Here is a 27,617-nt window from a genome sequence, read left to right on the forward strand (position 1 = left end):
AGAGGAAGGCCTTGGAGTGAAGGATTTTGAACTCGATTTCCTAGCAGTTCAATGCTAGTGGCAGCGCAATGGTTGGGGGGAGCGTGCCTGAATTAAACTGTGATACCTAAGAAATGGCAGAGGAAGATGCTCTGTTTGGTTTATTCACAAACAGCAGAGCCATGGACAGGAAATACACAGATTGCTTTATGTAGACCCTAATTTTTGAACGCATGTAAGGAAAGAACTTGGGTCAGCCAAATGCCACAGCCTTACCACTGGGAGGTCACCGGAGATCCCTAGGCACTTAGTAGGATAGACTAGGATAGGCATAGTTTATGGGGACTGCTACACCTCATAGGAACTCATAGTTGTGATCAATCCGACAAATGGCTGGACACGAGGCAGGACAATTTCTTCTAAAGGGCTCTCCAATACATATCAGGCAGTAAACATGGGGGACTAATGATGCTGAAACCTCGAAACATGCAGTGGAGCAAATATTATTCACACTGAATAGGAAGCGGAAACAGATAACATAGTTCTGTAAGCCACAATATAAATGTACAAGGTAGAAGTGATTAGCATAAGGGTTAAACTGAAAACTGACCTGGGTAGGGACCTGACTAACAGCGAATGGGAGAAAACCTTGCGATATGCCCATACAGTGTACAGAAATGCCAACTTTAAGTGTGCTTTCATTGGGCATACTTGACTCCGAAGATCAATAAGATCCATACATTGTGCACCTCCAACTGGTGTGACATGTATTAATCGATTACTAGAAGGAGGTTATTACCTACCTAGCACAAACCGTGGGGAGAACAAATCTAAATGTGCTAGATCGACAGATGCTAGGCTTCTTCTTTGGCCAATGTTGAAGAGGACTGGCAATAAGTTCTTAGACCAAGACCTTGTATTTGAGAAGGGAGCAAAAGCAATGGCATAGGAATCACCGAGGGTTCCCCAACTCAACAGATGGAAAAATGAAGGTCAGAAACAAACCATTAGAGAGACTATGAAACGATACAGTGAAGTGAAAACGGGTTGCACAGGCATCCAATAGCTTTGTTATTAGATAACTGTGAGTTGCCAGACAGAAGAGGCCAAAAATATACCCACCCCGAACTAGGCAGGACGATGAGGGGATTGTAAGCTAAGGGGGAAAGGGCTCTGTGTGTCACTGGATACAAAATGGATGGGAAGCAGCCAAAAGGGGTCCATAGCACAGAAGCAATACAACACAAACGTAACAAAAAGAATAAATATAGATTGGCCTCACACACCATCCCACCATCACATACACGGCAAGCATTAAGTAATATGCTGTCATAAGTGCTTCATTTGAGCCGGTGGCACCCACAGGCCCTCATGTTATGGGACATGCACTTAATTTTCCTCACCAGACACTGACGTAGAACAAAAGAGGGAAAAAACAAGGATGAAGAGAAAGACGAAAAAACCATAAGAAAGGGAGAACGCAAGATTGAGATAACGTTTCCTGTGAGTTTCTGATAGTAAATTAAAGAGGCATGAAGTGGATTCAAGTCAATGCAGCCTTGATATTAGGCGTGCCGATGTATAATAGGACTGGTTGCAGGCTTCCGAGCAGAGCTTTGGGCACCGGCACTTATTCTTTCACAAATTAAGCACTGGTTGTCACTACACTCAATAGATAATTCTCACCAACTGAAATACTGTAAATTATGAATTAGAAACGCATAAGGATTTTTTGTAACTTTAACTGTTTAATGGATCAGTCATATTAATGCTGAATGAGAAACTAATGAACAGACCATGGAGAAAAACAATATACTTAGTGGACTTTTCTTGCCACGAATGCAAAACTGAAGTTACTAGAAACCAAGTGCTGTATTGTTCATGTAAATTATTAACAAAGCTCTTTAAAATATATATGTGACACATTTGAACTCGGAGAGTTTCAAGGCCCCTTCCAATCCTGTAGCATGTTTCTTGATGTAGATCGCTGAACTACTACTCACTGTTTTTAGGTCTCACCTAGCGTGGCAGCGCATGCGCTGCTCGCTCAGCGAGATTTATTGTCAAGGAGGACTTTGAGAGAAAGGCTTGAAGCCCCGCCCCTTATTCCCATTGGCTTGCGTGACCGTTTATGGTAAACTGTGGCCTGCCATTGGAAATAAGCTTTCTGGGTTGACTCCCTTTCGCTTTTTTGTCCGGCCCACCAACTGGCTCGTCTGCTTTCCATGTGTCGCAAATGGATTTCTTCTCTTTGGGAGGCATCACGTGTACTGCACGCTCCGGGCTTCCTGCAACCACGCTGCCTTCACGCATGGAGCACGCTCCAGTCGGCTCTCTCATTGGTTAGCGACTGGAACAATACCAATTAAAGAACAGACCAGGCAATGTTTATTTATTCTTCTGCGCGGTACCATGCACGCTTTCACTTTCCTTATTTCTTCAGCGGGCATTGCGATTTCCGTTTTACATGGCGGGCCGCACACAACACTCCCTTATTGAATGATGGCGGGCGCTTCTTGTTTTTTTTACAATCTGTATAGCGCTGGCCTGCTACAGTATTTGAGTGAATAAATAAAAAAATAACGCTTTTGGCGTGGTGCCGATTACTATGCAGTAAGAATAGTAAGTGAGTGCTTAGTTGGTTTGCATTCGGCTAGCTGCAGTACATCTATATGTAGTTAATTACAAGACAAAGGCACGTGATTTAATAAAGGATTTTATATAGCGCCTCAAATCATACGGCGGGATCAGTTACAAGAATGACCACGTTACGGTTTGATTGCTTTTGTAAGTTGCTCTTCGAAGAGCTGCATAGATGCAGATGAATCAATGGATAAAGGTATGAATGAACTAAAGCTTTTCGTAACACGAAGTGTACCACGCTAGGCTTACTTTACAATATATGGCCGTTGGTGCATAGAAACAGTTCATTACAACTCACATAGAGGAGACTTGTTGCCTGAAAAGGACGAATGAATTAGCGAGTGGCTATTTTTCCATCGCAACATACCGTGCACGTTGGTGACTACAGCCAAAGCACGGCCACTTACTTCGTTTGCGCGCGTTGTTACTCTCCACGGCCAGCTGGCTGGCCGGAGCGAGGACAGGCCCCGCCCAGCCTTCCCAGCCCTCTCGGTGCTGGCCAATGGCATGTGGGTGGTCTGCTCCTGGGGGAGAAGGGAGGGCGCTGGGCTCGCACCCACGCAGGCTGTTTGTGGGCTCAGTGCGAGACAGTATTAACTGCAAGCCGTGAGGCAGGCAGGTCTGGGACACGAGCGCGCGCGTCTCCTGCTTCCCTCCAGTGCATGCATGCGAGAACAGACAGCAGTGCAGTCGTACCTCTGGGATCCACCCGGGATCTGCTGTACCCCGCAGAAGGCAGAGCGGGAGGAGGGTCCAGACGCCGCCAATACTGTGTGTGTGGTGTTTGTTGCCCATGGATTGACTTTGGTGCTGGCGCCTAGAGGAGTTGCTCTGGTGTATGTCCTGTCGTGATCTGCAAGGTGGGCACTCGTCTAACACATGGCACAGTTTCGCCCTACTTTAAAGTGTCACTGTGCCCCTCAGACCACCTTATCCTTCCACTGGGTGAGCGGACTGCGGTAATTTGCTCTGCCTTTAAAGCTGCACCGTGCCAGGCACCTGGGGTCTCAAGCAGGAGGACCCCAATGTAGGAGAAACTACTCTGCCCCTTCAGTATCGTGGTGGATTTAACCCAGATCTTTTGACTGGGGGAGAATGTTTGCATTGTCAGCATTCCGTCCATCATTTGTTTGCTGTAAGACCTTCAGTATCGCGGGCATGCAGGTAGGGGAAGAACTGTTAGGGGATGGGAGGGTGCGTTTGTTTGTATCGTTGTAATCCCATCACCCCCCACCCTGGGAGGAAACATGGAGAAGCTAATCCCACCTTTCCCCTTTCTCGTGTTGTGTTCTCTCATATTAAGTACAGGCGATAAGGGCACAATGGTTCCCAAACAATCCCGACCCGCGGGCTCTCGATCCCTCTTGTCAAACATTTCTTTGAAGCTGTCTGACTCTTCCCTAACTCTCTCCCTCCTGGTGCCTGGAAAGCTGCTGGACCACCTCTCCTCTCCCTGTCTGTGTATGTGCATGAGGTCTTTCACGGTTTCCCTCTGGCTTTCATACACTATATGCCAGTCTGCAACGTTTTCGTTTTATTCTAAGAAGGGATTTTGTGTAAAAAGTCGAATAAAACCAATTGTCATCGTATTTGCACAGGGGGTGTTAAAGCAGTGGTACAGCTGTGCCGCTCTTTGTTAAAGACATTGGTGAAGTTAAGGTGCACATTACTAACGCAGAACGTTCATGCTGTCTCCGTGCCTCATGGGAACAGTCCAGACCGAACTGCCAATCCAGGTCTTCCCTGGACTGGAAACAAGCCTCCTAGGACCGGTTTCGGGGTTTCACCCATCTTCAGCGTGGATAGCTTGATTCCAGTGGCATGGAGAGCATGGGACCCACGTCTGGGCATACCTGTCCCACTCGGGGTGACAAATGCAAAAACAACAATTGATGGACAGAATGCAGAACAATGTCATACATTCACCCCAGTACAGAGACCTGGGCCTAAATCCATCGTTTTGTTGCTCACCATGCCATTCCAGTTTGAACCAAGCCATATGCAAATCAGTCTTGACCCTGTGCCTCATGAGAACAGTCCAGCCCGAACTGCCAAGCCAGGTCTTCCCTAGACTGAAAACAAGCATCCTAGGACCGGTTTCGGGGTTTCACCCCTCTTCAGCCAGGATAGCTTGATTCCAGTGGCATGGAGAGAATGGGACCCACGTCTGGGCATACCCGTCCCACTCGGGGTGACAAATGCAAAAACAACAATTGATGGACAGAATGCAGATGGATTACACCCAGATCAGTTGACTGGGGGTGAGTGCTTGCAATGTTCAACACTCCGTCCATCATCCCCTTTGGTTTTGTTTTTTTCGCCCTAAGTTGGCAGGGTATGCCCAGACGTGGGTCCCTTGCTCACTTTGCCACTGGATTCAAGTTTGCCTGGCTGATGACGGCAGATTAGCCAGAAACCGGTCCCAGGATGCTTGTTTCCGGTCCAGGGAAGACATGGCTTGGCTGGACTGTTCCCATGAGGCACAGGGTCAGACTGATTTGCATATGACCATGTCTGAACTGGGGTGGCAGAGTGAGCTAAAGAATGATGATGGATTAAACCCAGATCAGTTGACAGGGGGCGAGTGCTTGCAATGTTCAATACTCCGTCCATCATCCCCTTTGGTTTTGTCTCCGTTACATGTGCAGAAATGTTTTAGCAAGATTTTTTTAACCACGATTTTCACCTCCATCCTAAACTTCTCCGTGAAATCAACAGGTGGATAAACTGCAAAAAAATATCTATAATGTTTTTGTTTTAGCGTGTTAGGTGCAAAGACGACAAAAAACGTATTGTTAGTGGGGCTGCAAGATGAATATAAAATGAGCTATTGTGTGCAGTAGCCAGCAAAACCAATAACAAAAAGTGTCTTATTTTTAGTGGCATTGTGCTGGACAGGTGTGAAAATGTAATACTTGCCAGACAGCCGGGTAAACAGCAGGAAAGTTTAATTGACCATTGTATTTAGAGTTGCAAACAGGTCCGGCATCTTTTAGTGGGCAGTGCCAGCATAAAACGCACGCGCTGGTACAGATCCTGAAGAAGGGTCAGAAAGGGCAGTGGGCCAAAGCCCTGCTAGGCCTCAGTCCCAAAAAAAAGCATTTACAATTCAACAGGTCTCGTAATGACATTATTTTAAGCTATTCACATTGTAAATGGCAATGTCTTTAAAAAACAAATTAAAAGGCATTGTTATTTACAACACCAAAAGCAACACCTATTGCATTGCATAGCGCGGTGTCCGTGAAGACGGCGCCGCGCTTATTAAAGTAAAAAACTAAAAAATGACTATTCCTTTTATTTATGTTTTAAAAACAAAAACATAAAAAAGGCATTGCCATTTACAATGCCAAAAGCTCAAACTCGTGTAAATTCGAGACCTATTGCATTGCAAATGCTTGTTATTCGTTGCATAGTTAATACAAAAACTTTACAGTTAAGAGAAACGTGATAAAAACAATGCAAAGATAAAAAAGAGCCTCCTACAAAAGCTCAGACTCAGATCTACTATTAAACGCGAGTTAACGTATAACGTACCAATGTGCCTATATAAGGAAACAAGATTCCAAAGTAACAAGTTCACTTAGAACGTCAATTGCATACATCTTGTCAATTCGAGTTGCTATACATGTTGTTTACCGTAAGCTAAAACATGCAGCAACATTTGCATGGGAAGAAAAACATAACTAATAAAAAAATGTGTTCAGCATAATAATTTGATTTGCAGTGGATTTTATTTAAAAATACGTAAACACATGTTGCAACGTTAGCATAAGGAAGGGAACATGCCTGCTATTAAAATTGCTAAATGTAAGCCTAGAAACAATAAAATATCCTCTTAAATCAGTCTTAAACAGCGGGGATATTTCTGACAAAAAATAAAGGAGTAAATCGATGGCCCACTTCTCACCTTTGATCACTAGAGTCCTGAGGATGCACATGAATGCAGACAAGAATCTTATTAATCTAACATTCAGAGCAGTTCAGTTCAGAACTGCTATCACGGCCTGCCTACATGTTAAAACTTGTTGAACTATGACCGGAGTGGTCGCTTGGGGGCTTCTAATAACATGAGACACAGGCATATTACCTGTACAGTTGTTTTAGTGACTTTTCAACAAAGTATACAATTTGCCTCGGGTGGTCGGTTTTGCCACTTCGGAATGTGGTCCAGTGTTGGCAGCGCCCCCAGACGGAGGGCCATTAGTCGACTATTTGCTTGACTTGAATATTTCATTTCCAGACACAATTGCCTTCTTGGTGAGTTATAAGAAACTAAAACCATCCAGGTGTGGGACCGCTGGACCTATGTTTCTTTATCAAGGAGTCTACTAACAAAACGGGCATTGATGTGAAGCACTTTTTAAAATCCATTCTGATTAATGTCCAATGACTATACCTCCTGGATATGTAGATCATCATAGCAAATTTCCATATATAGAGCATGAGCGCTTTGATCCCGCTCGATTTAGTTAATTCCATAATACATTATGCAGTGTATTAGGGCCTGCTACTCTGAGCTTATTGCACAGCATGATGAATGTGGATTTCCGGGCCACAGAATGCTTTAGGGGTCCAAACTCTAGATGAACCTGCACCGGCAAAGCAGATTTTGGTAGTCGAAAGATACATCTAAAAATTCATGTCGTCCACCGACATATCAAGAATGGCGAGGGGACATGGATAGGGCAGTGGTGGCTGAGAGGGCAACATATATGCATTGGGGATGCCCCAAAAAATAGGAAAGAATACGGGGCAAGTGGAACACTTACAGAGGGAACATTTGTGCTCCTACCCCGAGTGGGTCATCGGTGGACTTGAGTATTGAGAGTATGGAACTGTATCAATCCAATTATGGTAAAACAGAATAGTTGTATAATTTTAACAGATGAACCGATGTACTCGGAAGCATGAATATTGTCAAATATGTTCCTGAACCATCAAAATGTTAATGTTATTTGTATTCAATAAAAAGAATATATATATTTAAAAAAAAAGAAAAATCTTGTTGTCAGGGTGTCTGCCAACTTTGCATCAATTCCCAGCATGATCTAACTTCCAAATGATAGAGACAGGAGTAACTTTGCTTGCATGACTGGACGATTTAATTCCTGGCTGGGGCCCTCACACCATTTTTGCTGTCCTCAGGAAAGTAGCCTGAAGTGTGTGGGCCTTATTTTTAATGGAGTCTTTTTAGGTCTCGCCTGAGCCAGCGCATGCGCTGCTCTGGCGAGACATTTAGTAGCTGCCTTAAAAGTGCTACCTTGCCGGCCACCAGCTTGCTATTACACGCACAAGCGCGCGCGACGTGCACAGCACTTTTTCCCATCGCGCGTGCGCACCACTCGCGTCACCACTCGTGTTTTTTTGCGTGTTTACAGATTATCTTCAGACACCTTACGAGGAAAAGCGTGCACACAAAACACTTCCAAGTGTAATGTGCAGACATTGCCCACCAATCAAAAAACGCACATGCATCAGAACTCCAACTGCTAGCTTTCAAGCTCTCAAAGTGTGACCTGGCAAGGATTGCACTTGCGGATGTAAACGTACCGCCAAGTCGGAAACTACATAAAGTTCCCAGATGATACGAAAGATTCCTACATGTTGTCTCTACGTTTACAAAATTATCTCTTTTAGTATCAGCATGGTAAACCATTTCGCCTAATGCTTTAAACATTTGTTTCACGTTTTTGAATGCAGTGGACTTACAAATAAACATATGAAATTCTGCCTTCGTTTGGGGGGGATGGAGGGTTTCCCCAAAGACAGGGAACTATACATTTATTCTATGCAACGTTAGTGTTAGGCGCAGGCATATAGTTTGAAAGCAACGCAACAGCCAACAAGAAGCATTCTGGCTGCAGTCTCAGGACTATCCTAGTCTTCTTGCTCCAGTCGATTCCCGAACTCTCTCACCTGTAGCTCCGAGTGCAGCTCTCGCACGCACCCTGCAATCTCACTACGGTGATAGACGACGCCCTTTCGGGCCATACATCGGAAATTAAACTCTGCAGTTTACAATCTGGGATAAGCATAGAAGGCCTCGGGCCACCAAACGGTGTCCAAGTTTGTATCTGCAGCAGCTCAAAACATAGGCCTCTTGTGTTAATGCTTTGAGAGCAGGACGGAGACACAGCCTTGCAATGCCCGGTGCGTCCTTTCTTGCCGCCCAAGACCCAGGTCAGAAAGCACTGACCTATCCTTCCCTTTTGGAGCATGGGTCCTACTTCGCAGACCTTCCGTCCCAAGTACCTGAGGATCCAGATCTCCAACCGGATAGAACTTGACATCCTTAAACACATGTCCTCGGGGACCTTCAGCTCCTCCATGGCCTCGGCCCGCAATTTCGTCCCACTACCCCTGCATCAGCAGATGCTACTTCCAGTACCCAAACAGCCAGTCCCAGCGTGTTCTTTCCGCGCCACAGACTGAAGCGCCCCGCCCCCTGGAGCCACCGAACCGCCAGAGCCAGCGCCCACCTTGGCCTGTACCATTGTACTGGCTTCCGAGGGGGAAACAGACACACAGTACACCTAAAGACTCATTTGGTACTGCTTTTGCTATGTAGGCACTGTATTTAACAGCGCCAAATAACTACGCATATTGCAAGTCATTTGTGGCAATTATTCATTTTGTGAATACGTGCCTGCTTTTACGGTACAATAATTAACCATTCTTAATGGTACAGACGGGATGAAGAACCCCTAGACAGGAAGAGAAACAAACTGCAGTATGGCATGAGGTGAAAAAGGGCGCCTTTTGAGTGGAAGTGGGCGGGTCGACTCCCTTGCCAGCCCCCAGACCCGTCATATGTGTGTTTATAGTTCCCACCTCTCTGTCAGTTTCAGACACAACCTGCGAACTGAGTTTCTTTTCAATTCTAGAACGGGAGCTGAAACGATGTATCCATGCGATCGTCATCTTAGGTGTTATTAAATTCCCCAATTTTCAACCAGAGAATGGTAATTACAAGCAATAACAAAGCAACTAGGTATTTTTTTGTAAATGTATCTGACTTAAATTGAGTGTATTTGAGTCTGACTTTACAGTTTGGGACATATTATATTTTACTATTTTCAGCCCTGCTAAGTGCCAGGCATCACGGTTCAGTCTAAATCGCCAGTAATTCCCGCACTGGAATAAATATTTACGCAATTTGGGGAAGTTACTCTGCTCTCAAAAGTAGTTATTCTTTATGTGCCACCAGTGTGAACAGCTATTTGCCAGTGCGCTGCAAAAGATTCTGAAACCCAGCATTTAGCTACTTCCCTGCTTCTGCAGCCAGGACAGATAAGGGTTCAAGAAAAGATTAACATTTGTTGTGGTTAAACCATACATGCCAACATTTTAAATAAGTAAAGTGGGAGAGCATTAAAAAAAAAAAATAATAACCAGGGAAATGTATTTACCCCCATTGACTTCTATTGAAGGAAAGGCAATTTTTTAAAGCAGATTTTGGCTTAAAAAAAATCAGGAGTCTCCCACCTGAATCAGTTCTTTTGTCATGCAGGGTTAAACCTCAGACACTGTAAACTGTTTGGGAGGCTGATGGTGGGTAGTTCCAGCTCCCTACAGAGGCAGGTAACTTTATATACAATGGCAGTATGCCACCAGTGAGCAATAAAACATGCCATGCCAACCTGCCAACCCTCCTGATTCATGCGGGAGACTACCAATTTTAAGGCTACTGTTCCGCACTAATAGTCACCTGTTCCTGCAGGACAGTGCATAACACTTGCATCACACTCTCCCTGCCCTGCCATAGCGCTTTCTCTGTGCTCCTGACAAGTAAAAACAAGCATTGGCATAGCCAATAGGTCTCGCCTTTGGGACCTTATAAGTGTTTAGCCATGCAACAGTTGCTGTTGTTGCAACAAGGATATTTTGCTGCATAACTAAATACTTATAAAGGTCCCAAAAGCAAGACCTATTGGCTATGCCAATGCTTGTTGTTTTTGAAAGGACACTCTAGAGTTTAATCAGACCCCAAGATATTTGTATAATGAGACTTTCTCGAAGTAAGTGCTGCCCATCTGCCACAGACCTTGCTTATTTAATCTTTTTTTGAAGATGATTATTTTAGTCTTTTTTTCAGTTCACCTCTAACCGGTTCAGTTCCGTGGATTCAGAAAGGACAGTTAGCAGTCTCTGCAGGCCCACTCTTGTTCGACTTAACAGCACCAGGTCGTTCACGTAGAGAAGGTTAAATATGAATGTATTCCCCAGTATCGGTGAATGGGAATTAACTTTATCTAGCATCCCGGTTAAATCAGAGATAAACGGATTAAAAAGCAGGGGGCGCAACCTTGCTTTTAATTTTTCTGAAGAGGGAGCTACCATTGCCCACTTATCCACAGGCAGGTGTCTGAATAAAGGAGTTTTATCACTCACAGGAGCCCTGATGTAACCTCCTCAAGATCGCGGTTTTGACCCACAAGGAGTTTCCTTGAGATCCAATTGAGTGATACCTTGAAATCTACAAAAAAAAATGCATATAGTAATTATTGCTTTGTATGGTGCGATCTATAAGCATAGAGATGGTGATCAGATTTGGTTGGCAGCCCTGCTTTTAATGAAATCCAGTTTGATTCAGGGGAATGGTCCTTCTTTTATTACCCCACACCTGAAGACCTTTTTTAGCAAAAGACCTGCATAGTATTTTGTCTCTATGAGAATTAGTGCCATCAGACGGTAGTTATTCGGGTTTGTGGTATCCCCACCTTAGAGTCCTGGATGGGTTACTGAGCCCCTCCAGATCTTAGGGAGGACTTTCGTCTGTAGATGAATCTATACAGTATTATCAATCTACACAGTATTATGAGCCTCTGTGCCCAAATATTAAGTTCCTTCTTGGGTCTCGCCTAGCATTGCAGCGCATGTGCTGCTCGCTCGTCGAGACCTAAAGTGAGAGAGGAGATTTTAGAAGGGGGCTCGAAGCCCTGCCCATCATTTTCATTGGGTCGCGTCTGCGTTTATGCTAAACGCGGGCTTCCCATTGAAAAGGATGCTTCTTGGCCCTTTCTCCTTTTCGTCTGGCCCATCCGGACTGGCTCCTCTGCTCCACAGCTGTCGTGAAGCAATTTGTTATCTTTATGGGTGCCATCTGTTTTTAATTAGCGTGTCCTCGAGCGAGCGCGCTTGTTCATTCTCATCTTTCCTTCTGGGCCCTTTTCTTTTCACGGTCTTTTACATCCCGTCTCTTCTCATGTCCACTCCCCTTCTTATGTCACGCTCGCCTCTTCTTCTCTCTCTTGGCTTTCCACTGCCCCTGTTCTCTTCCTCCGTTGTCCTGCTGCTGATTTTCCTACCATTAGTAATCTCAGCGTCCCCTCTTGTCATCCTTCCTCTGTTTCCTTCCTTCCGCCTTTCCTTTCTCTCAGCCTCCTCCTCTCTTTGTGCTCTTTCCTCCACTGGCCCACATCCATTCCGCCTGCTCCCCTTTCCTTTCCTCTCCCCCGCCCCTCTTTCTTGCTCTCTCTCTCCCTCCCTCCCTACTCAAGTGGCGACGCGCCCCCTCAGCCTGGATGGCTCTGCCTGCTTATTAACAAATAAGGGGGGACTAAGGGCTATATTTATCCAGGTAAGCATACATGCCCTAAAGTACTACAAAGCAGAAAGGTATGCATTTCCTAGTGAATACTGTAGGTTGATGTGTGGTTAGTGTGTAGTGGAGTACATACTAGGGGCAGGAGGAAATTTCCTCCTTTCGGAAAGGGACCCTCACACACCCCCATCAGTGGGGTGTCTTGCTTCTTCATCGGGTCTGCTCCTTATTGGGTCGGCGCTTCAATACCCGATCGGCGCCCTTAACGGGGCCTTTAGGCGGAGATCTTTTTTCTTTTTGCCGTAAGGTGCAGTGCGTGTGAGGGCCCTAGTGAATGTAGATGTAATAAAGTGAGATTAAAACAGGAAGTAGTGGGCCTCCCAGAACTATTTTAATGATTTTGGCCGCTCGCCTGATTAAAAAAACGTGAAGATTGCGCACCCCTGTTGTAAGGTCACGGGGATAGCTCTAAATCGTGTGAATGCGAGACCTATTGCATTGCAAATGCTTGTTAAACAGAGCCTGTGGTAGCCCATTCGGCCCTGGTGCACTGTTAGACCGTGAATTCATGCTGGTGTCATATGTGGTCCATTTCTGGGTACCGAGGAGCTTGCTGCATAATGCACTGGTTACATTTCCACTTTGGAGGGCTATGTGCAAAACATGGCCTTTCACTCTGGCTCCTCGTGAATGATGATTAACAATGTTGGGACTGCATTCTGTTACACAAGGTGAGATCCCTGGAGTAAAACAAGCATTTTCAATGCATATTGGTCTCGCATTTGTGAGAGTTAGAGTTATTGGTATTCTTACTGACAATGATTTTTACCTGAATGTTTTGGATTGGAGTGGATGTATGTGGTGTGTAGTGGAATTATGTGGATTGGAATTATTAGTTGTGAAATTGTATGTGGTGGAATTGTGTTGTATGGAGGTAATTTGTGGAGTGGAATTATGTGGCATGGTGTGCAGTGGAATTATGTGAATAGAAATTATGTAGTGTTGAGTGTAGTGAATTATGTGGAGTGTGTTATGGAGTGTACTTGTTTTTTGTGTTGTGGAGTGATATGTAGTGGAGTTTAATTATGTGGTGTGCTGTTGAATCTTGTGGTATGATATGGAAATTTGTGGTGTGGATTGGATGTATGTGGTGTGTTGTGTAGTTGTGTTGCCGAGTTGAATTACGTTGCCTAGTCTTGAATTATGTGGTGTGGATTGTCAATGTGTGGAGTTGAATAGTGTGGTATGGAAATGTATAGATAACAAACAATACGTTGTCAAAAGCAGCACACTGTTGAAGCAACCACGTTAAAACATCACGCCAGATGACCTATGCCAAACAGCAAGTATTGAAGAACACATGCACACGAAAGCACGCATACATCGGATAGAACTCCGCTACTATAACCCTGACACACTGATCCTCAATTTATTGGTGTATGCATACCAGAACTATGCAGCAACCGTTAGTCCAGGCAGCACAGAGTACTGCTGCAAAACATATTGCAGACAGCTTAGAGCCATGTGGCACACAGCTTAAAAACCAAAAAAAGGAAAGGAGCAGTAACATAACATAATACAATGCATTTCATTCTGAAGATGAAACATGTTGCTGTTTCCAGAGCTTGAATTGGAAATATAGAAGAGTAGTTATGCACTATTCAGAATACCTGTTTGCTCCTGAGAAGTGCAAGTAAGCGCCTATTAAATGTATTGTAGCAGTACTTATAAGTGGTACTATACATGCCAGTATTGAACAAGTGGTGGTGTGGTTTTTTAGGTCGAGCCTAGAGTAGCGCGTGCGCTGCTTGCTCGACTTTTAGTAAAGGGGTAAAAAAAAGTGCTACCAGATGCTGCCATGTCCGGCCTAGAGCTTGAGTGCTTGTGCGCGCCCTTTGAGTGCCTCTCTCCGTGCTTCAATTCCCTCCCCCTCCACCTCCACAGATCTCGTCACTCTGCTGGCCTCATTAAGTGCATCGCGATCACTTTCACTTTGGACGAATTGCAGAGTTTGACGGGACTTCGGTATACCGACGCTCTGCTTCGTAGCTCTCGAGGCTAATGTGCCTGCTCGTCCAGTCGATGTGTTTCACGATGCTGCCTTGACTGCAGGAGAAATCCTCATGCAGCTGCTGTACCCTTGTCTTTATGATTACACTCAGTCCTTATTTGTCTTCAGTAATAACCCCCTGCTAAAAGGAATCGGGCGGCTGATGTGGGTGAGCGCGGCTCTCGGCGCTATGACACTTTGTTGATTTGTGTATTGGTTTTCTTCCCATTCCTGCCTTTTCTCATAGTTATGTAACGTGGTTTAATTGTCGAATTTGTGGTATTTTTGGAAACCATCTGCTCCTAATCTTCACCGTTCTTTGCTTGTAAAAATGATGTGCGGATTTTAATATTTCAGGACCTTGATTAGCTGCAGATGATGTCTTATCGCTGCAGTGTTGCAGATGTTTCATTTGTTAACAGTTCTGTTTCTTCAAGCGATTGTGTATATTGACACTTTTTGAGATTTGGCGCATCACATTTTTGTTCACGTTGTGTACACGCATATGTTGTGTGCTGTCATACTGCATGCTCGGACAGACAATGTACACATACCTATTCTGTGCAGGAACTGGATGTGTATAAAAAACACAAATGTATGTATGTGTGCATTCTCACATTGGGTGCACGTGTAGATTACCTGTATATATGTATTTTTGGATGGGAAGATGTGTATAGCAGCTTGTGTATTGTGTGTATCCACAATACAAGCATTGACACACATTGTCCATGGTCATAACACTCTTCGGATACATGATACATGTTTCATCATATACAAAACGGGCACATCGAATGCACAGGTACATTGTAAGTGGGAGCACGTTGTGTGTATGTGCCCATCGCTGGCATAGGCATGTTCTGTGCATGGTTATATCATGTAATTGGCACACTGTGCTGTAGGCACATTATTTGTATGTGTACATCATGTTTTCGGGCAGAGCCGATGCAAGGCCACGTCATGTGCACAGGGGCATCATGTGTTGGGCGCTTCGTCTGGATGGGCACATCACGTGTGCACACATTGTTAACATGTACACATCAGGTGTATAAAGTCACATCAGACAAGAGGCCTTTGATCACACGTGATGCCACCAGTGCATGTGTAAAACCGCTGCAACACGTAAAGTGACTTCCCTCTACTTAGCACTTGATCCCACACCCCTGCCGTTTCAAGACGCTATAAATCAGATGTTACTGTTAACGTTACTAGTTGTTCCTCGGAAGCAAGTGTGCGCTACATCAAACAGCTAAAACCGGATTTAAAATTGTCATTGTTTTTAAATGTATTGCAGACCTTTACTGTCTCCCAAACGGAATAGGCGCTTTAGTGTTCAAAAGTGAAATGTTAGCAGCGCTAAGATCCCCATTCCCTCCCCACCCCCGTATTGTCATTATTTTAAATGTAAATGCCCCATTTCAACTTGAGGAACCTAAAATCTTTTTCCCTTTCGCCTGTTCAGCAATTAATGTTGACATTGTAAAACTCAAAATGTGGCACGAGAACAACTATTCGTTTTCTCTCTCTCTCCCGATGGGGGTTGTGTTGTCGACTAACACAACATTCGGTTTTATTTGCTACAAGTTCAGCGATTCTCTGCTTGAATGTGTGTTCTCTATAATTCCCTTTCACTTATTTCACCATCTTGCCTACTGCAAATGTGAGATTTCTCCGTTTCAGTCCTGTAAGCGACCTGTTGAACTCTACCTTTTGTCATGTTTGTGCAGTCGTGAATGTATGGGAACCTATATTTCACAGCGGTTACGGTTTATCTTTCTTCTTTGTAGCACATCGGCCTTTTCTGCCAATTTGCTAACCCATCTCAGCCAGGCCATTGTGCATCAGAATCCTTGAAAACGCAGTTTGCAATATGGTGACTCTGTGAGCTAGTTGAAATCTTGCTTCTTATACTCTGCAAGAACATGGACACCCCGCTAAATCCTCTCCAACAAACTGCTGCATTTGATTCCAAAGGTGCGCGAGTCCTACTTCTGTTTGTTTCTCAAGCGTCTGGAGCCTTTAACCAATGCCAGTGGAAGTAAGCAATGTGGCGCCCTTTTCCATATAATTATGTATTTAACACACTTGCCACATATCCACAGCCGGTCTCATAATATGCAGATTTCAACATCTACTTAATATGGCTCAAGAGGTATTTTTTTTAAGTGCTAGACAAGGTGTTGCACAATGGCTGGCTAATTGCACGCATTGACTGCCAAGCAGTTACCTTCTGATTGCTTAATGAGATGCAATTTTTGCGACACTTTATGAATATGTGCTAAAATGACAATGTATCGAAATATCCCAGAATACGGTGCATTCTGCTCCATAATAGGGTTTCCGTGCTGCGTAATTTAATTAGCTATGCCACATAAACTGGCCATATAATTCCTGTTACCTGCCTTTAACCTGCCTCCTTAATGTTTGGTTTATTCTGTCTCTAACACAAAAAAAAAGTAATCTGCAGAGTCCCTAAACGTGTGACTGTTCACTTGGACCCTTCCTGCTGATCTTTAATGTACCCCTCACAGCCCCACTGACAGGCTGCACTTCAGTGCCCTCCTTCTCACTTTCAAAACCTGCATAGCTGGAAGTGTCATGAGCCCTAAATAGCATTGCAGAATCAAAGTACTGTACACGCCACCTTTAATGCCAGTTCAATGCCCTCTGTACTCACTTAGGGGCATATCAACAAGACGGCGCGATAAAATGGTCACCGCTTTTGCGTCCGTTTTCGGATGAAACGCGGTGATAATTTTATCGCTTTATCAGCAAGGTCACGCTATTGTGTGAATCCTTGCCTTAGCGCCCCTTTCCCTAACGCCCACTTTGCATCTCTAATGAGATGCAAAGTGGGCGTTCCTTCCCAAAATAACTAGAGAAATGTCGCTAACCGACATTTCTCCAATTATCAATGGGCACGCTAACAAGCATAGCGATAAGAAATGTAGCGCTAACCTTGGTTATCGCTACTTTCCTTATGCCTGCTTTTCCTTTGACTAAACAATGTTAGCCAATGGGTGGTGGATTATAGGGCTGAGACCACCCAGCACCATCATATCGCCGTTTTCCATGGAACATCGCTGGAAAACCAGCGATGTTCCATGGAAAACATCGCTATCACAGGAATAATTATCGCCATTGCGCTATGCGTTGTTAATACAGTGCTAGCATGGCGAGGATTATCTGCGATAGCCGGCGATAAAATTCCTCACGCTAAGGGCGGCCAGCGATAATTATCGCTGCCGCTTGTTGATATGCCCCTATATCTCTATAGCTAAGCAGAACTCGCTGCTAGTGTCTGGTGTGATCTGCAGTCCACGAGTTCAAGCCCCAGCGGGGACCACACCAGTCTGTCATCCTCCTGAGGTTGATTCATCGCGATGAAATCTGTTATTTACTGTGCTTAGAACTTTTGGTATTAAGCTTTACATAACAAGGAATAATGAACGTGTGCTTTGCACAAACCCTGAACATTATCTAGAATATGTAGCAACCATGGAATTAGCCCCCCATTTCTTCTGATTTCTTTTTGTTTTGCTTTCACCATTTTATGACCATTTCCAAGAAGGCATTGGTCTGAGTCACAATTAGGAGGGTACTTTGAATGGGCTTATACTCCATCGATATTGGGCTGCTCAAAAGTAACTTGTTTCCTGCGCCATGGATTCACGCTAGCCTGGCTGAAGAGGGGTGTTATCCCGAAACCGGTCCCAGGATGCTTGTGTCCGGTCCAGGGAAGGTCCTGGCTTGGCAGTTCGGGCTGGATTGGCATAGCCAATAGGTCTCGCCTTTGGGACCTTATAAGTGTTTAGTTATGCAGCACAATATCCTTGGTTCAACAACAACTATTGCATGGCTAAACACTTATAAGGGGTCAAAGGCGAGACCTATTGGCTATGGCAATGCTTGTTGTATTGGAGGTCGGCAGCTGGGAGAGATGGGGCATTTGTTAATAAGGGAGAGAGTGCTGAGCAGTGCCTTTACCTAATTGAGCTAAGAAAGCTGTGAGTTTTATGTAGCGCCACGTGTGCTGAGCTCCCAAGCCAAGTGAATATTAAAGCGCAGGTCATATGCTCCATGCAAGTCGTTGGGACTGTGAAAGCATGCCAGGTACATTTAACTGTAAGCAGTGCAAGGCAAACAAGCGCGGCACTACTCAATATTGTAAATATGAGCACTGATAAGGGTTGGGCTTGTCTATTTTTCCAGAGAAATCCAGAGCTGTCCTAATAATCCTGCCTGCTGGCTGTGAAGGAAGATGGTGCGTGGCCGCAGGGGTCCGTGTGGCATAGTCCTGCACTTTTATTCATGAAATACTGCCAGTTTCATGTGCACATACAATTTGCAGGGTGTGGCAAACTTCGGCCCACCCAGAAATTAACACAAATGATGGCATGTTTTTGGACACCTGTGACTAAAGGGACTCCGACACAAAAAGGTTTTTTAAAAATAGGTTTTACATTGTCATACGGAACAGACTAACCCATAATATAGCTTATACTTGTATGATGCGCATGCAAAAATGTTTCCTTACATTACAACATTAATGTTATGTTGTCTACGAGTCATGAACATCCTTTTGCTAGAAAAACAGATTAAACGCATCTTAGCTGAGAAAAATGACTTGGAGCTTAAGAAAATGGCCCTACAATGTCCTCTTTCCAGGTATATTAAGCTCTTTGGAACACTGAAAGGGAACCTGGATGGTACTTTGAAAACTATGATGTATCGACATGGAACTCAAAAAAGTGGTTGTCTCAGGGTCCACTAGAACAGTGCTTCAAACAGGAAGAGACAGAATTTCATTTTGATTTGCTAGTTAAATCTGATTTGTGTCCCAATAACAGGCCGCCAGGCACTCATGCGAAAGCTGGAATGAGTTACAGGCAGGAAGAAGGCCATCAATGAGACTGTCTGCTGAGACCAAATAGACGGCATATTGTGAAAAGGATGTTTGTTTCAGTGATGTGGTAGGTCATCAGCAGGGACAAAAAATGCTATTCTAGTCGTTGGTATAGGGATGATCCTGTGACCTAATGCTTGAGTTAAACACTGAACAGACATGAACTAGATGGCAGATAACAATATCCTGGTGAAAGGGTGTCCAGAAACAGCAGTAGTTTGTGAAATGGAAAACTGCATTGTTTTTCAGCTATCTAGGTACCAACGTTGTTGGACCCCGTAGGGGCGATGTGCACTGGCAAACCAGCCAGTGCTTTGGAAATGATACCTGGAATGGCATGATGGAAGGGCCATGCATAGCAGTGTTATAGTAGAAAAATCTTGTACAAGAGTGTGCTAAGTTTTTCCCCTTGTGAACTTTATTACAAACTCTGGAAAACTCACAAAGGTTGTGATGTATATATTATGGGGAACATTTTGGCACTGTGGGTGTAATGCAACATTTTACTTTCGGTGGCTTTGGAAAGTAATAAATGTTTTCCGAGAATTACTTAACTGTGCAACCCTCATGGAATGCAAAGTGTGAAAACTCCACTGGCAAAATGTATTTTGTTGACCTTTGGTCTTGTATTGGAAATGTGCAATCACTTCTAGAATTTTCAAATATGTGTTCCCCATTTATACAGTGCTCAGTAGCACATTTTTCTGGAGTGATTCTAAAACAACAGGGTAAACGTTCTAAATGTGACTTTGGTCTAATTTTCACAAAACGAGCACAAGAGTGTATGAATTCTGATTGGCTTCAAAAACGCCCAACTATTTACATCACAAGGGCAAATTATGGCCTGCCAAAGCACTGCAAGGACATAAAAATGGCATAATGTGTGCTATTCAAATGGCGTTGACTATGCAACTGAATGTTATTTCAATACACTATATCAATACTTCTCTCTTGTGTCTATTTATGCTGCTCCATGCGGTAGCACTGTGTACGCATAGTTGAGATAAACTGTATTGTATTGGAAACCTATAGTGCCTACTGCAAACTAAACTTTTCCAAGGCACTGCAGCAGATGCCAGCACTCAATCGCAAAATCTAAGTTTGCCACCAGGCCGGTTTACTACAGGCAATACATGTAGTCCCAGCCGTACCCAAAATAAGCAGAATTATCTAAATCCTGTTTTTCCCTCCCTATCTGTACAAACTTTAAGCAGCAAATATAAATAGAAAGCCCTTCTAAATGTGTTTGAGAGATGTGCTAATGGCCCCTGATTAATGATTAAAAGAAACCAAGGCACAAAATTCAAGTTATGAATTAATACATTTGATTTTGATTAGAGTCCTATGTAGTATGCCCGGGCCTCTTCAGACAACAAACGGCCGTCATTTTTTCTTTTCGAAAGAAAGGAACCACGGGAACAGCAAGGAGGCAGTCTTTCTATAACAGATGGGCTTTAAGTCCTGACAATTGCCCATTAGTGAATTATTTTGAAGGAGGAATAGTAGCAAGAAATTCTACAACTGTGGTTGGGAGACAGAAAAACCTCTTTCTTCTCTGGCACATGCAAAATTAAATGATCAGCAGAAACACCCGAGTAGGTGTTTAGTGGCAGATATTCCTAAAACAGGCTGCGACTAATTCACAAAGGCATTTTAATGTCAGAGAGATAGTTTAGATTCAACTGACCAGAGGGGGCTGCGGGAGGCAGGCGCCAATTTTGATTGTGCGCAGTGCCTTAAAAAATAAAAAGCTAAGAAAAGAATGGCAGCGAAGGCCCACTGGAGTTTCAGCAAATAATTAATGCTGAGGCCCAAGTAATGGGGAGGCACATTTGGGCAACACGAAACGCAAACGCTAAAAGTTCAGCTCGCTCCGCACTTTCAATTTAATAGCGGCACAGTCCCCATTAAAGGTAAACAGGAATGGGGCGCGGGGCACTTGAAACAAGCATTGGCATAGCCAATAGGTCTCGCATTTGGGACCTTATAAGTGTAGCCATGCAACAGTTGCATAACTAAATACTTATAAGGTACCAAAAGCGAGACCTATTGGCTATGCAAAGCGGCCGCGAAAGTGAAAGTGATCGCGATCACGATCAAACGTCAAAGCAGCCGTGAAAGTGTAAGTAATTGCGGTAAAGTGTGGCGCGCGCGCCCGCGCACATGCACTGTAGCTCTAGGCTGGCCTGGTAGCACTTTTTGGAGCCCTCTCAATAAGTCTCGCCAGACCAGCGCATGCGCTGGGTCAGGCGAGACCTAAAAAAGTAGTCCATAACCAAATAGATAAAAAACTACAGTGTAGGGTAACAGTAGTTGGCCGGTGCTCCTGGCATACAAACGGAAGTGATGTGATGTATCGGGAGCACCGGCTAATAAGGAGCCAGAAAAACAAGAGCAACAGAGTTTTGAACCAATGGCAAACCCTAGCTGTAATTACACTCTGTAGAGTGACTACTGCAGGTCTTGCAGACAGTGCATGCGTGCGGATGCTCGACCTAAAAATGTGGTGTTAGGTAGCTAACCCAAACCTGCTTAAGGAAGTTTGCAATATTTACCTCTGCACTGCCCAAGCTCTTTTGTATTAACCATCTGCAGTGATATCGGACAGGCAGATATCATTACTATTGGAAGAGAGACGGATCCTGGTCCTGAGAACTCTTCCTGAGCTGGAACCGGCATCCATGCCAGTCCCAGTGAAATTTCCTAATTGTGCCGTGGATGCTGTGCTGTAGAGGCTTCACACATTAACTTTGCTTCACCATGTGACGCTACAATCCGCAGGTAGGTTCAGCCCAATAGCAAATAGCTGATGGTGTATTGAGTGCCATGCAGGGAGTGCTTGGAGGTCAAAAGAAGAAGCAGAGATTGAACCCTGCATACAGATCACGTAAAAAAACAATGGTATTGTACACTCACGTGTGACATCATATTTCCTAAAGATAACAAGAGAATTTAACGTTTTTTTTTACTTGAGCTCTCAGTATAAGAATGTGTGCTTTTTATGAATGTCAGCTACAACTGTGTGTGTAATTACACTACCAATCATTTATATAGAACAAAACACAAAGAGAATGTTCTCCACCCTCAATAAGCATGTATTACTCTGCAAGTGAACACATTTCATAAACCTTAATTGCCAAAATACTGAGTTAAAACCTGGAGGAATTATGCATAACAGGTTAAAAGCAGGTGGGTGCATAACTTACTGAGCCATTTTACCCGATTGTAATTCTTGACCAATAGTCGAAATAAGGATTTATGGGAAAGAACATTAACCCACTGCCATATCTTACACGAAATACAAATCAGTGCCCAGCAAATTATGCTTGTTCTCTGCAATAGAAACATCAGCCCTTCGAAGTGTTTAATTGTTTATCTAAAAAGAGGGCCACTGGAATTATGCGATTCTGCAACCATCTCGTTTTCTGCATAATTACGAATCTGCCACATAATCCATCATCTGCTGCATAATCTGCAGATTTTACCCCCAAAAAAATTCTAGCTCAAACGGGTCAAGTGTTACTAAAAAACATAGCAACATGTGTTCCTACTTAGTAGTAGCAGGCTCTTTACAAGGGTTTACTAGTCACCCCATAGTTTTATTTTTTGTTGTATTGGAGTATAAAACTGGTACTAAGAAGGTCAGATCTTTTTCCAGACCGTGTTAGCATGTGCAACAAGCACTGGCAAGCCAATAGGTCGTGCCTATGTGAGAGATTTGCAGATGTCTTTTAGCCATGTTGAACAACACCATGGCTACTGTTGTAGAGTAGAGTAGAACAGATTGCACTGGAGTAGAGTGGCATAGAGAGGGATACAGTTGAGTGGAGAAGACTGGAATGAAGTGGCGTAGTGTAGTACAGTTGTGGGTGTAAGTAAATAAAGTGTCAACAAGAAATGGCAGACAGGTTCAAAGCAACATAAATAATAAACTGTATGCTTGTTAAAAGTAGTAAAGTACATTGCCTGTTCAGGAATACTACTAAAACGCTTATTCTCGAAGGATTGCAAATGACAGTGCCAACGAAAACAACTAATGGTATGCTGTAGGCAGATTATAAATCCACTTAATTGGAAACCATATGTCTTGCAGCACAGAGCATGCACTGCGTAGGTAAGACCTAAACATGACAAAACAATTTAGCAATACTATTCTAAAACATGTCCCTTTATGTGGCATAATTTGCCTTTTCTTGCCGCATAATATAAGCAACTCTGCTGCATAATTTGGTCCAACCAACCAGCATTATTCAGTGGCACTGCCTATGATCAGAGACCACGTACAAATCTCCCTAGAAAATGCATTAACCACCTGAATTATCTTACCATTACAGTTATTATATTACCCAGAAACATACATCTCTGCATCATGTGCATTAACCCACAAGTTACTTAAATGTAGTATATTTGTGACTGATTAAGGCAAAATAGCTTCAGTACATCTATTCCCATTCATGTATTCGGAGTTTGAGTATGTAAAAGAAATTATACACGGGATCACTGTTATTGAAAAGCTCCCGTGACTACGCGCTCATTCTGGTGAAACACCAACACCCACAATTTGGTAGTTCCCTGCGTAAGTCTTCCATTTTCAACATTGGATATCACCTAGGCAATGCGGCGGTAAAAGGGCCTCACCTTTGACTCGGACGCAGGCAACACCACCAGTAGGAGGCAGAGCAAGCCTGATGCGACCGACAGAGATGTACCTCTCCGCAGTCCCATTGCACCCATTAATTAAAGGGTAAACCTCAGCCAAAGACGAAGCCGATACAGAAAACTGGGGCTCAGTCATATGATCAAAAGCAAATAAACAGCTGAGGCACCGTATACTAATCCCTTCCTGTTTGCGGATGCCTCACAAGTCCATCCGTAAAGGCGTCCCCCGGAAACATAGTATGACGCGGGAAGAATCGCGCTCACTTCGATACGCCAAACGTGTCATCTAATGTGCACAGAGAATCGTTTCTGTGAATCAGGTAGCTTATTTAAAAAGTAAATATTATTTCGTTTATCTCTAGGCTGATTGACAGATTCACATTTTCGACAAATGTATTGTAACTATAAAAGTTCACTGTAGTAAAACTGTAGTAAATATTGTGTGAGACGAATTTCATATGAGGAAATTATTGTGAAAATATTCGCCTCCAGTTGCTACTAATAAAAACTTGTAGAGTGACATTTCAAGATGGCCGCTGCGTTCACATTAGCAATGCTTCTGAAATCAATGAGCAGAACGTGAATGCTGGACTAGCTTTCGAAGTCGCACCGGAAGGTGAGTAATTCAAGCCGGCATTTTGGATGTGGATGCGGGTTAATAAATGTGAACGAGTTAACGGTACTATATGTTGTGGTTTTGTAAATAATGACTAAACTGCTTCTTACTAAAAATTATTAAATTGTTTTTAAAAGCAGAACTTCCGCGGACATTTAAATTCAGATACATTAGAGCAGGCCTGGGGTGCAGCTACACCCAAACCATGACAAATTGTCAACATAGCTGTCAAGGTTTCAGATTCCTAAATGTGTGATATTGTCATCATTTCAGAGTAAATTATAAGTGGCATTTCAACCACTATGAGTGACACTTTCTCGTGAGCAAAATCAAGCAATGAAGACGAGGGAAACATATAAATATCAGAAATTACACCCATTTGAGCAACGAGAAACTCTATGACGATCTTCAAACAGCTGCAAAGCACCAACAAGCTTTTGCAATACAATAGGTATCGCAGTTGCAAGAGTTTTTGCTATTGGCATCGTAAATGGCAATCCCTTTTATTTATGTGTTTTGAAAACCTGCAAGCGGTGCGAAAAAACGCACTTTGTAATTATAGTTGTTGCCTCTTTTATTGCCAGCCTTGCTTCTCGCAAGCAAGGGCAATAAGTACAAAGTATGTGTTTATGCACCCCTTGCAGGTTTTCGAAACATATAAAAGAAGAATTTACCTGTGGAAAACAAGTGAGAAGCCACGCGTCACTGATGGATCACTGCCTTGTCCACATTAGACTTCCAGCTCCAATATCAATCTGCAAGGATGAATGTTGATACTGGTAGTAGGAAAGCTTGTTAAGCTTTCAGAGTGAGAAACTGCAATCCTGATGGGAGATGTGACTCGGCTTCCACAAAGTGAAAACAATATGACTTATATTAGTTAAACTAGTATCTGTGAGAAATTCCTTTCACATCCCTAGTATCTTGGTGTATGCAGCTAGGCCTTCCTCAAGGCAAAAATGTATGTGTTGTATGTTGAACAACACCAAAATAATCATATAGGTAAGACATAATTAATTTACACTTCTCAATATAATCAATAAAAATGATACATTTAACACCTCAAAAACCTTTTGTATAGATCGCAAGTTGTTGCAAAATAAAATATGTCCCATAGTAAACAATAGAAAATCAATGCTTCTCTAAGGAGTGCTGTAGACCACGTCCTAGGCATTTTCATAGGCTGTACGATAATGCATAGACAGGTAAATTATGTGATATTTTATGAAAAGGAATATTATTAGGACACAAACGAGGGGGTTGAACACATAGAAACACAGTTTCTCCAGGTGTGACAATACCATTAAACATTGGATTAGAGACACCTAGAATGCAATCTTGAGTAGCTGAAGTTGAAACATTATTGATATCTAATCAAACAGTCAGCATAATTCAAGACCATTTAATTGTCATCAATGGATATCACTCAAGACAGTTGCTTCTTTGTGAAGTAGTGGGTTCTATTCTGCTTAGTTCCCTCCCACGGTTTTTATTTGTTTTTATTTTGAACCACTTGCTTTTTTGATCTCTGTTAGGGCTGAGGTGCCTTGATGGAGTCTGACTCATGGGAAACATCTGTCAAATGGGTTTGAGTGGTAATTGCAGGTCGCCACCTTTTAAAGTATGGATCACTGCTGTGCTTCTGGTTAAGAGGCTCTGCTGAAGGCCACTTGAACATGTGCACATATGCGCACGCTTGGGCAGTTTAAGCGAGGAGAACTGTTGTTGGTTAGTATCCGCGCACAGGTGGCCTGCCTCAGATGGGACACAAAATAAGTTGGTTGTCTGTGCAGCCCGTATGATTCAATTCTAAAAGTGAAAAGAAAGATCCTATTTTTTTTTACTACAGTGTAATCTATAGTGGCTCATTAGTAAGAGCTGTCCCATCGTTTATGCACTGCTTTAAGCTAATAAAAAGTGTGTGGGGTCACATAGGGCCGAAAATAGGCATAGTAGCATTCCAAGCTCATGGTAACATCAGTGTAAAAACTGTGTCGTGAGGCTCACCTCTGAAAGGCTGCATGGGCTACGCAAGTCAGTCATAGTGCTCTTGAATCAAAAAGGGCAAGAGATGTGTGGATAGGACAGTTTCTGTATTCTATATGAACACCTAATATTCTCATTACGAGCCATAAAACTCTGGAACAGCCGCCCAAGGAAAATTAAAACCACTTTAAGAAATTTGGCCTTCATAAATACATCTTTCACTAATCACAATAACAATCTGCAGGACCAATCCTCTTGAATAATAAAGCAGCCTACAAGGGCAACAAGGGGGGAACAAAAAATGAAACTTTAAGAACAGACAAGTCCTGCAATGCTGTCCCTACATTACCAGGCAGAGTGTCCATAGTTCTCCGATATTTCCATGTTGCAAATAGAGACCTCCTTATACACTGCTAACCCATGAAAAAGGTTTTGGGGAACTAATCAATGGTAGATTAGAGTATCTGGTAACCTTGAAGACTCCCACCTTACATGCCCCCACACCTACATGAATATCACCAACCTAAATGTTACAGTTAAATGGGGAGCAATTACATTGCTAATGCATTGAGTCATGTCACCACTAGCTTGGAAAATTTAGTGTGGGCCCTCACAATCTCCAGCTGCCTGAAAAAGAGTCACTGACAGCTGAACATATTGGGCAAATCAAGACGGGGTGCCAGAGAGCCCACGGCCAGATAGCAGCACATTAGTGCAGCTCTGCCGGCTGGGTTCTAAATATCTGCAGGTGGCACGGGAGACCACACAGAAAACACAGTTGCAAGTGTGTGAAAGCTAGAGGAGCCTCGTGGTCTGCGGCCAGAGATTGCTGCCTCAAGAATGGAGGCGAGGGAGAGACGAAGCCCAGCATCGAAGACCAGTACACGGGCTCTGAACGGAGAGTGGCGGTAAGAGACAAAGCATGTCTGGCCAGAGGCCCAGGGTCGAAGCTGGGCACTAACAGAGCGACAGAAGTACAAACATGGCGGCTCGGTGTAAGAGCGAGACGAGCCACACAGTCCGTGTGACCAAATCCGGAGAGAAGGTGAGCCGCGAAGGCGAAATAAAGCCCAGGGCATTGCAGTGTGCAAGAGGCCTACAACGGTGTGTCCGCACTCGGAGAATTGGTAGGCGGAGTTAGAGGGCAGCACAGTGAAAATCGAGCCCAGGGCGGAAAACTCAACAGAAGGTGTACCGTGGTAAACTGGTGCCAGATATAGTGGCAGGCAGCGAA

At 43.7% G+C, this 27,617-nt stretch overlaps 2 protein-coding genes across 2 annotated transcripts in view; one reads left to right on the forward strand and one right to left on the reverse strand.

The window, feature by feature from the left end:
• The window catches only part of TMEM9B (TMEM9 domain family member B), a 235,522-nt gene extending 211,505 nt beyond the window's left edge, over nucleotides 1–24,017 (reverse strand). The window contains exon 1 of the mRNA XM_085648138.1: nucleotides 23,761–24,017. Coding sequence (XP_085504264.1) covers nucleotides 23,761–23,856 — 96 coding nt within the window. The 5' untranslated portion in view covers nucleotides 23,857–24,017. The remainder of the gene's footprint in view (nucleotides 1–23,760) is intronic.
• Nucleotides 24,018–27,365: 3,348 nt separating this feature from the next.
• Nucleotides 27,366–27,617, forward strand: part of LOC146857589 (uncharacterized) — a 36,125-nt gene continuing 35,873 nt past the window's right edge. Inside the window, exon 1 of the mRNA XM_085647057.1 lies at nucleotides 27,366–27,428. Within this exon, the coding sequence (XP_085503183.1) occupies nucleotides 27,366–27,428 (63 nt within the window). The remainder of the gene's footprint in view (nucleotides 27,429–27,617) is intronic.

Source organism: Triturus cristatus, chromosome 3_2 (assembly GCF_964204655.1).
Source record: "Triturus cristatus chromosome 3_2, aTriCri1.1, whole genome shotgun sequence".
NCBI classification, from domain to species: domain Eukaryota; kingdom Metazoa; phylum Chordata; class Amphibia; order Caudata; family Salamandridae; genus Triturus; species Triturus cristatus.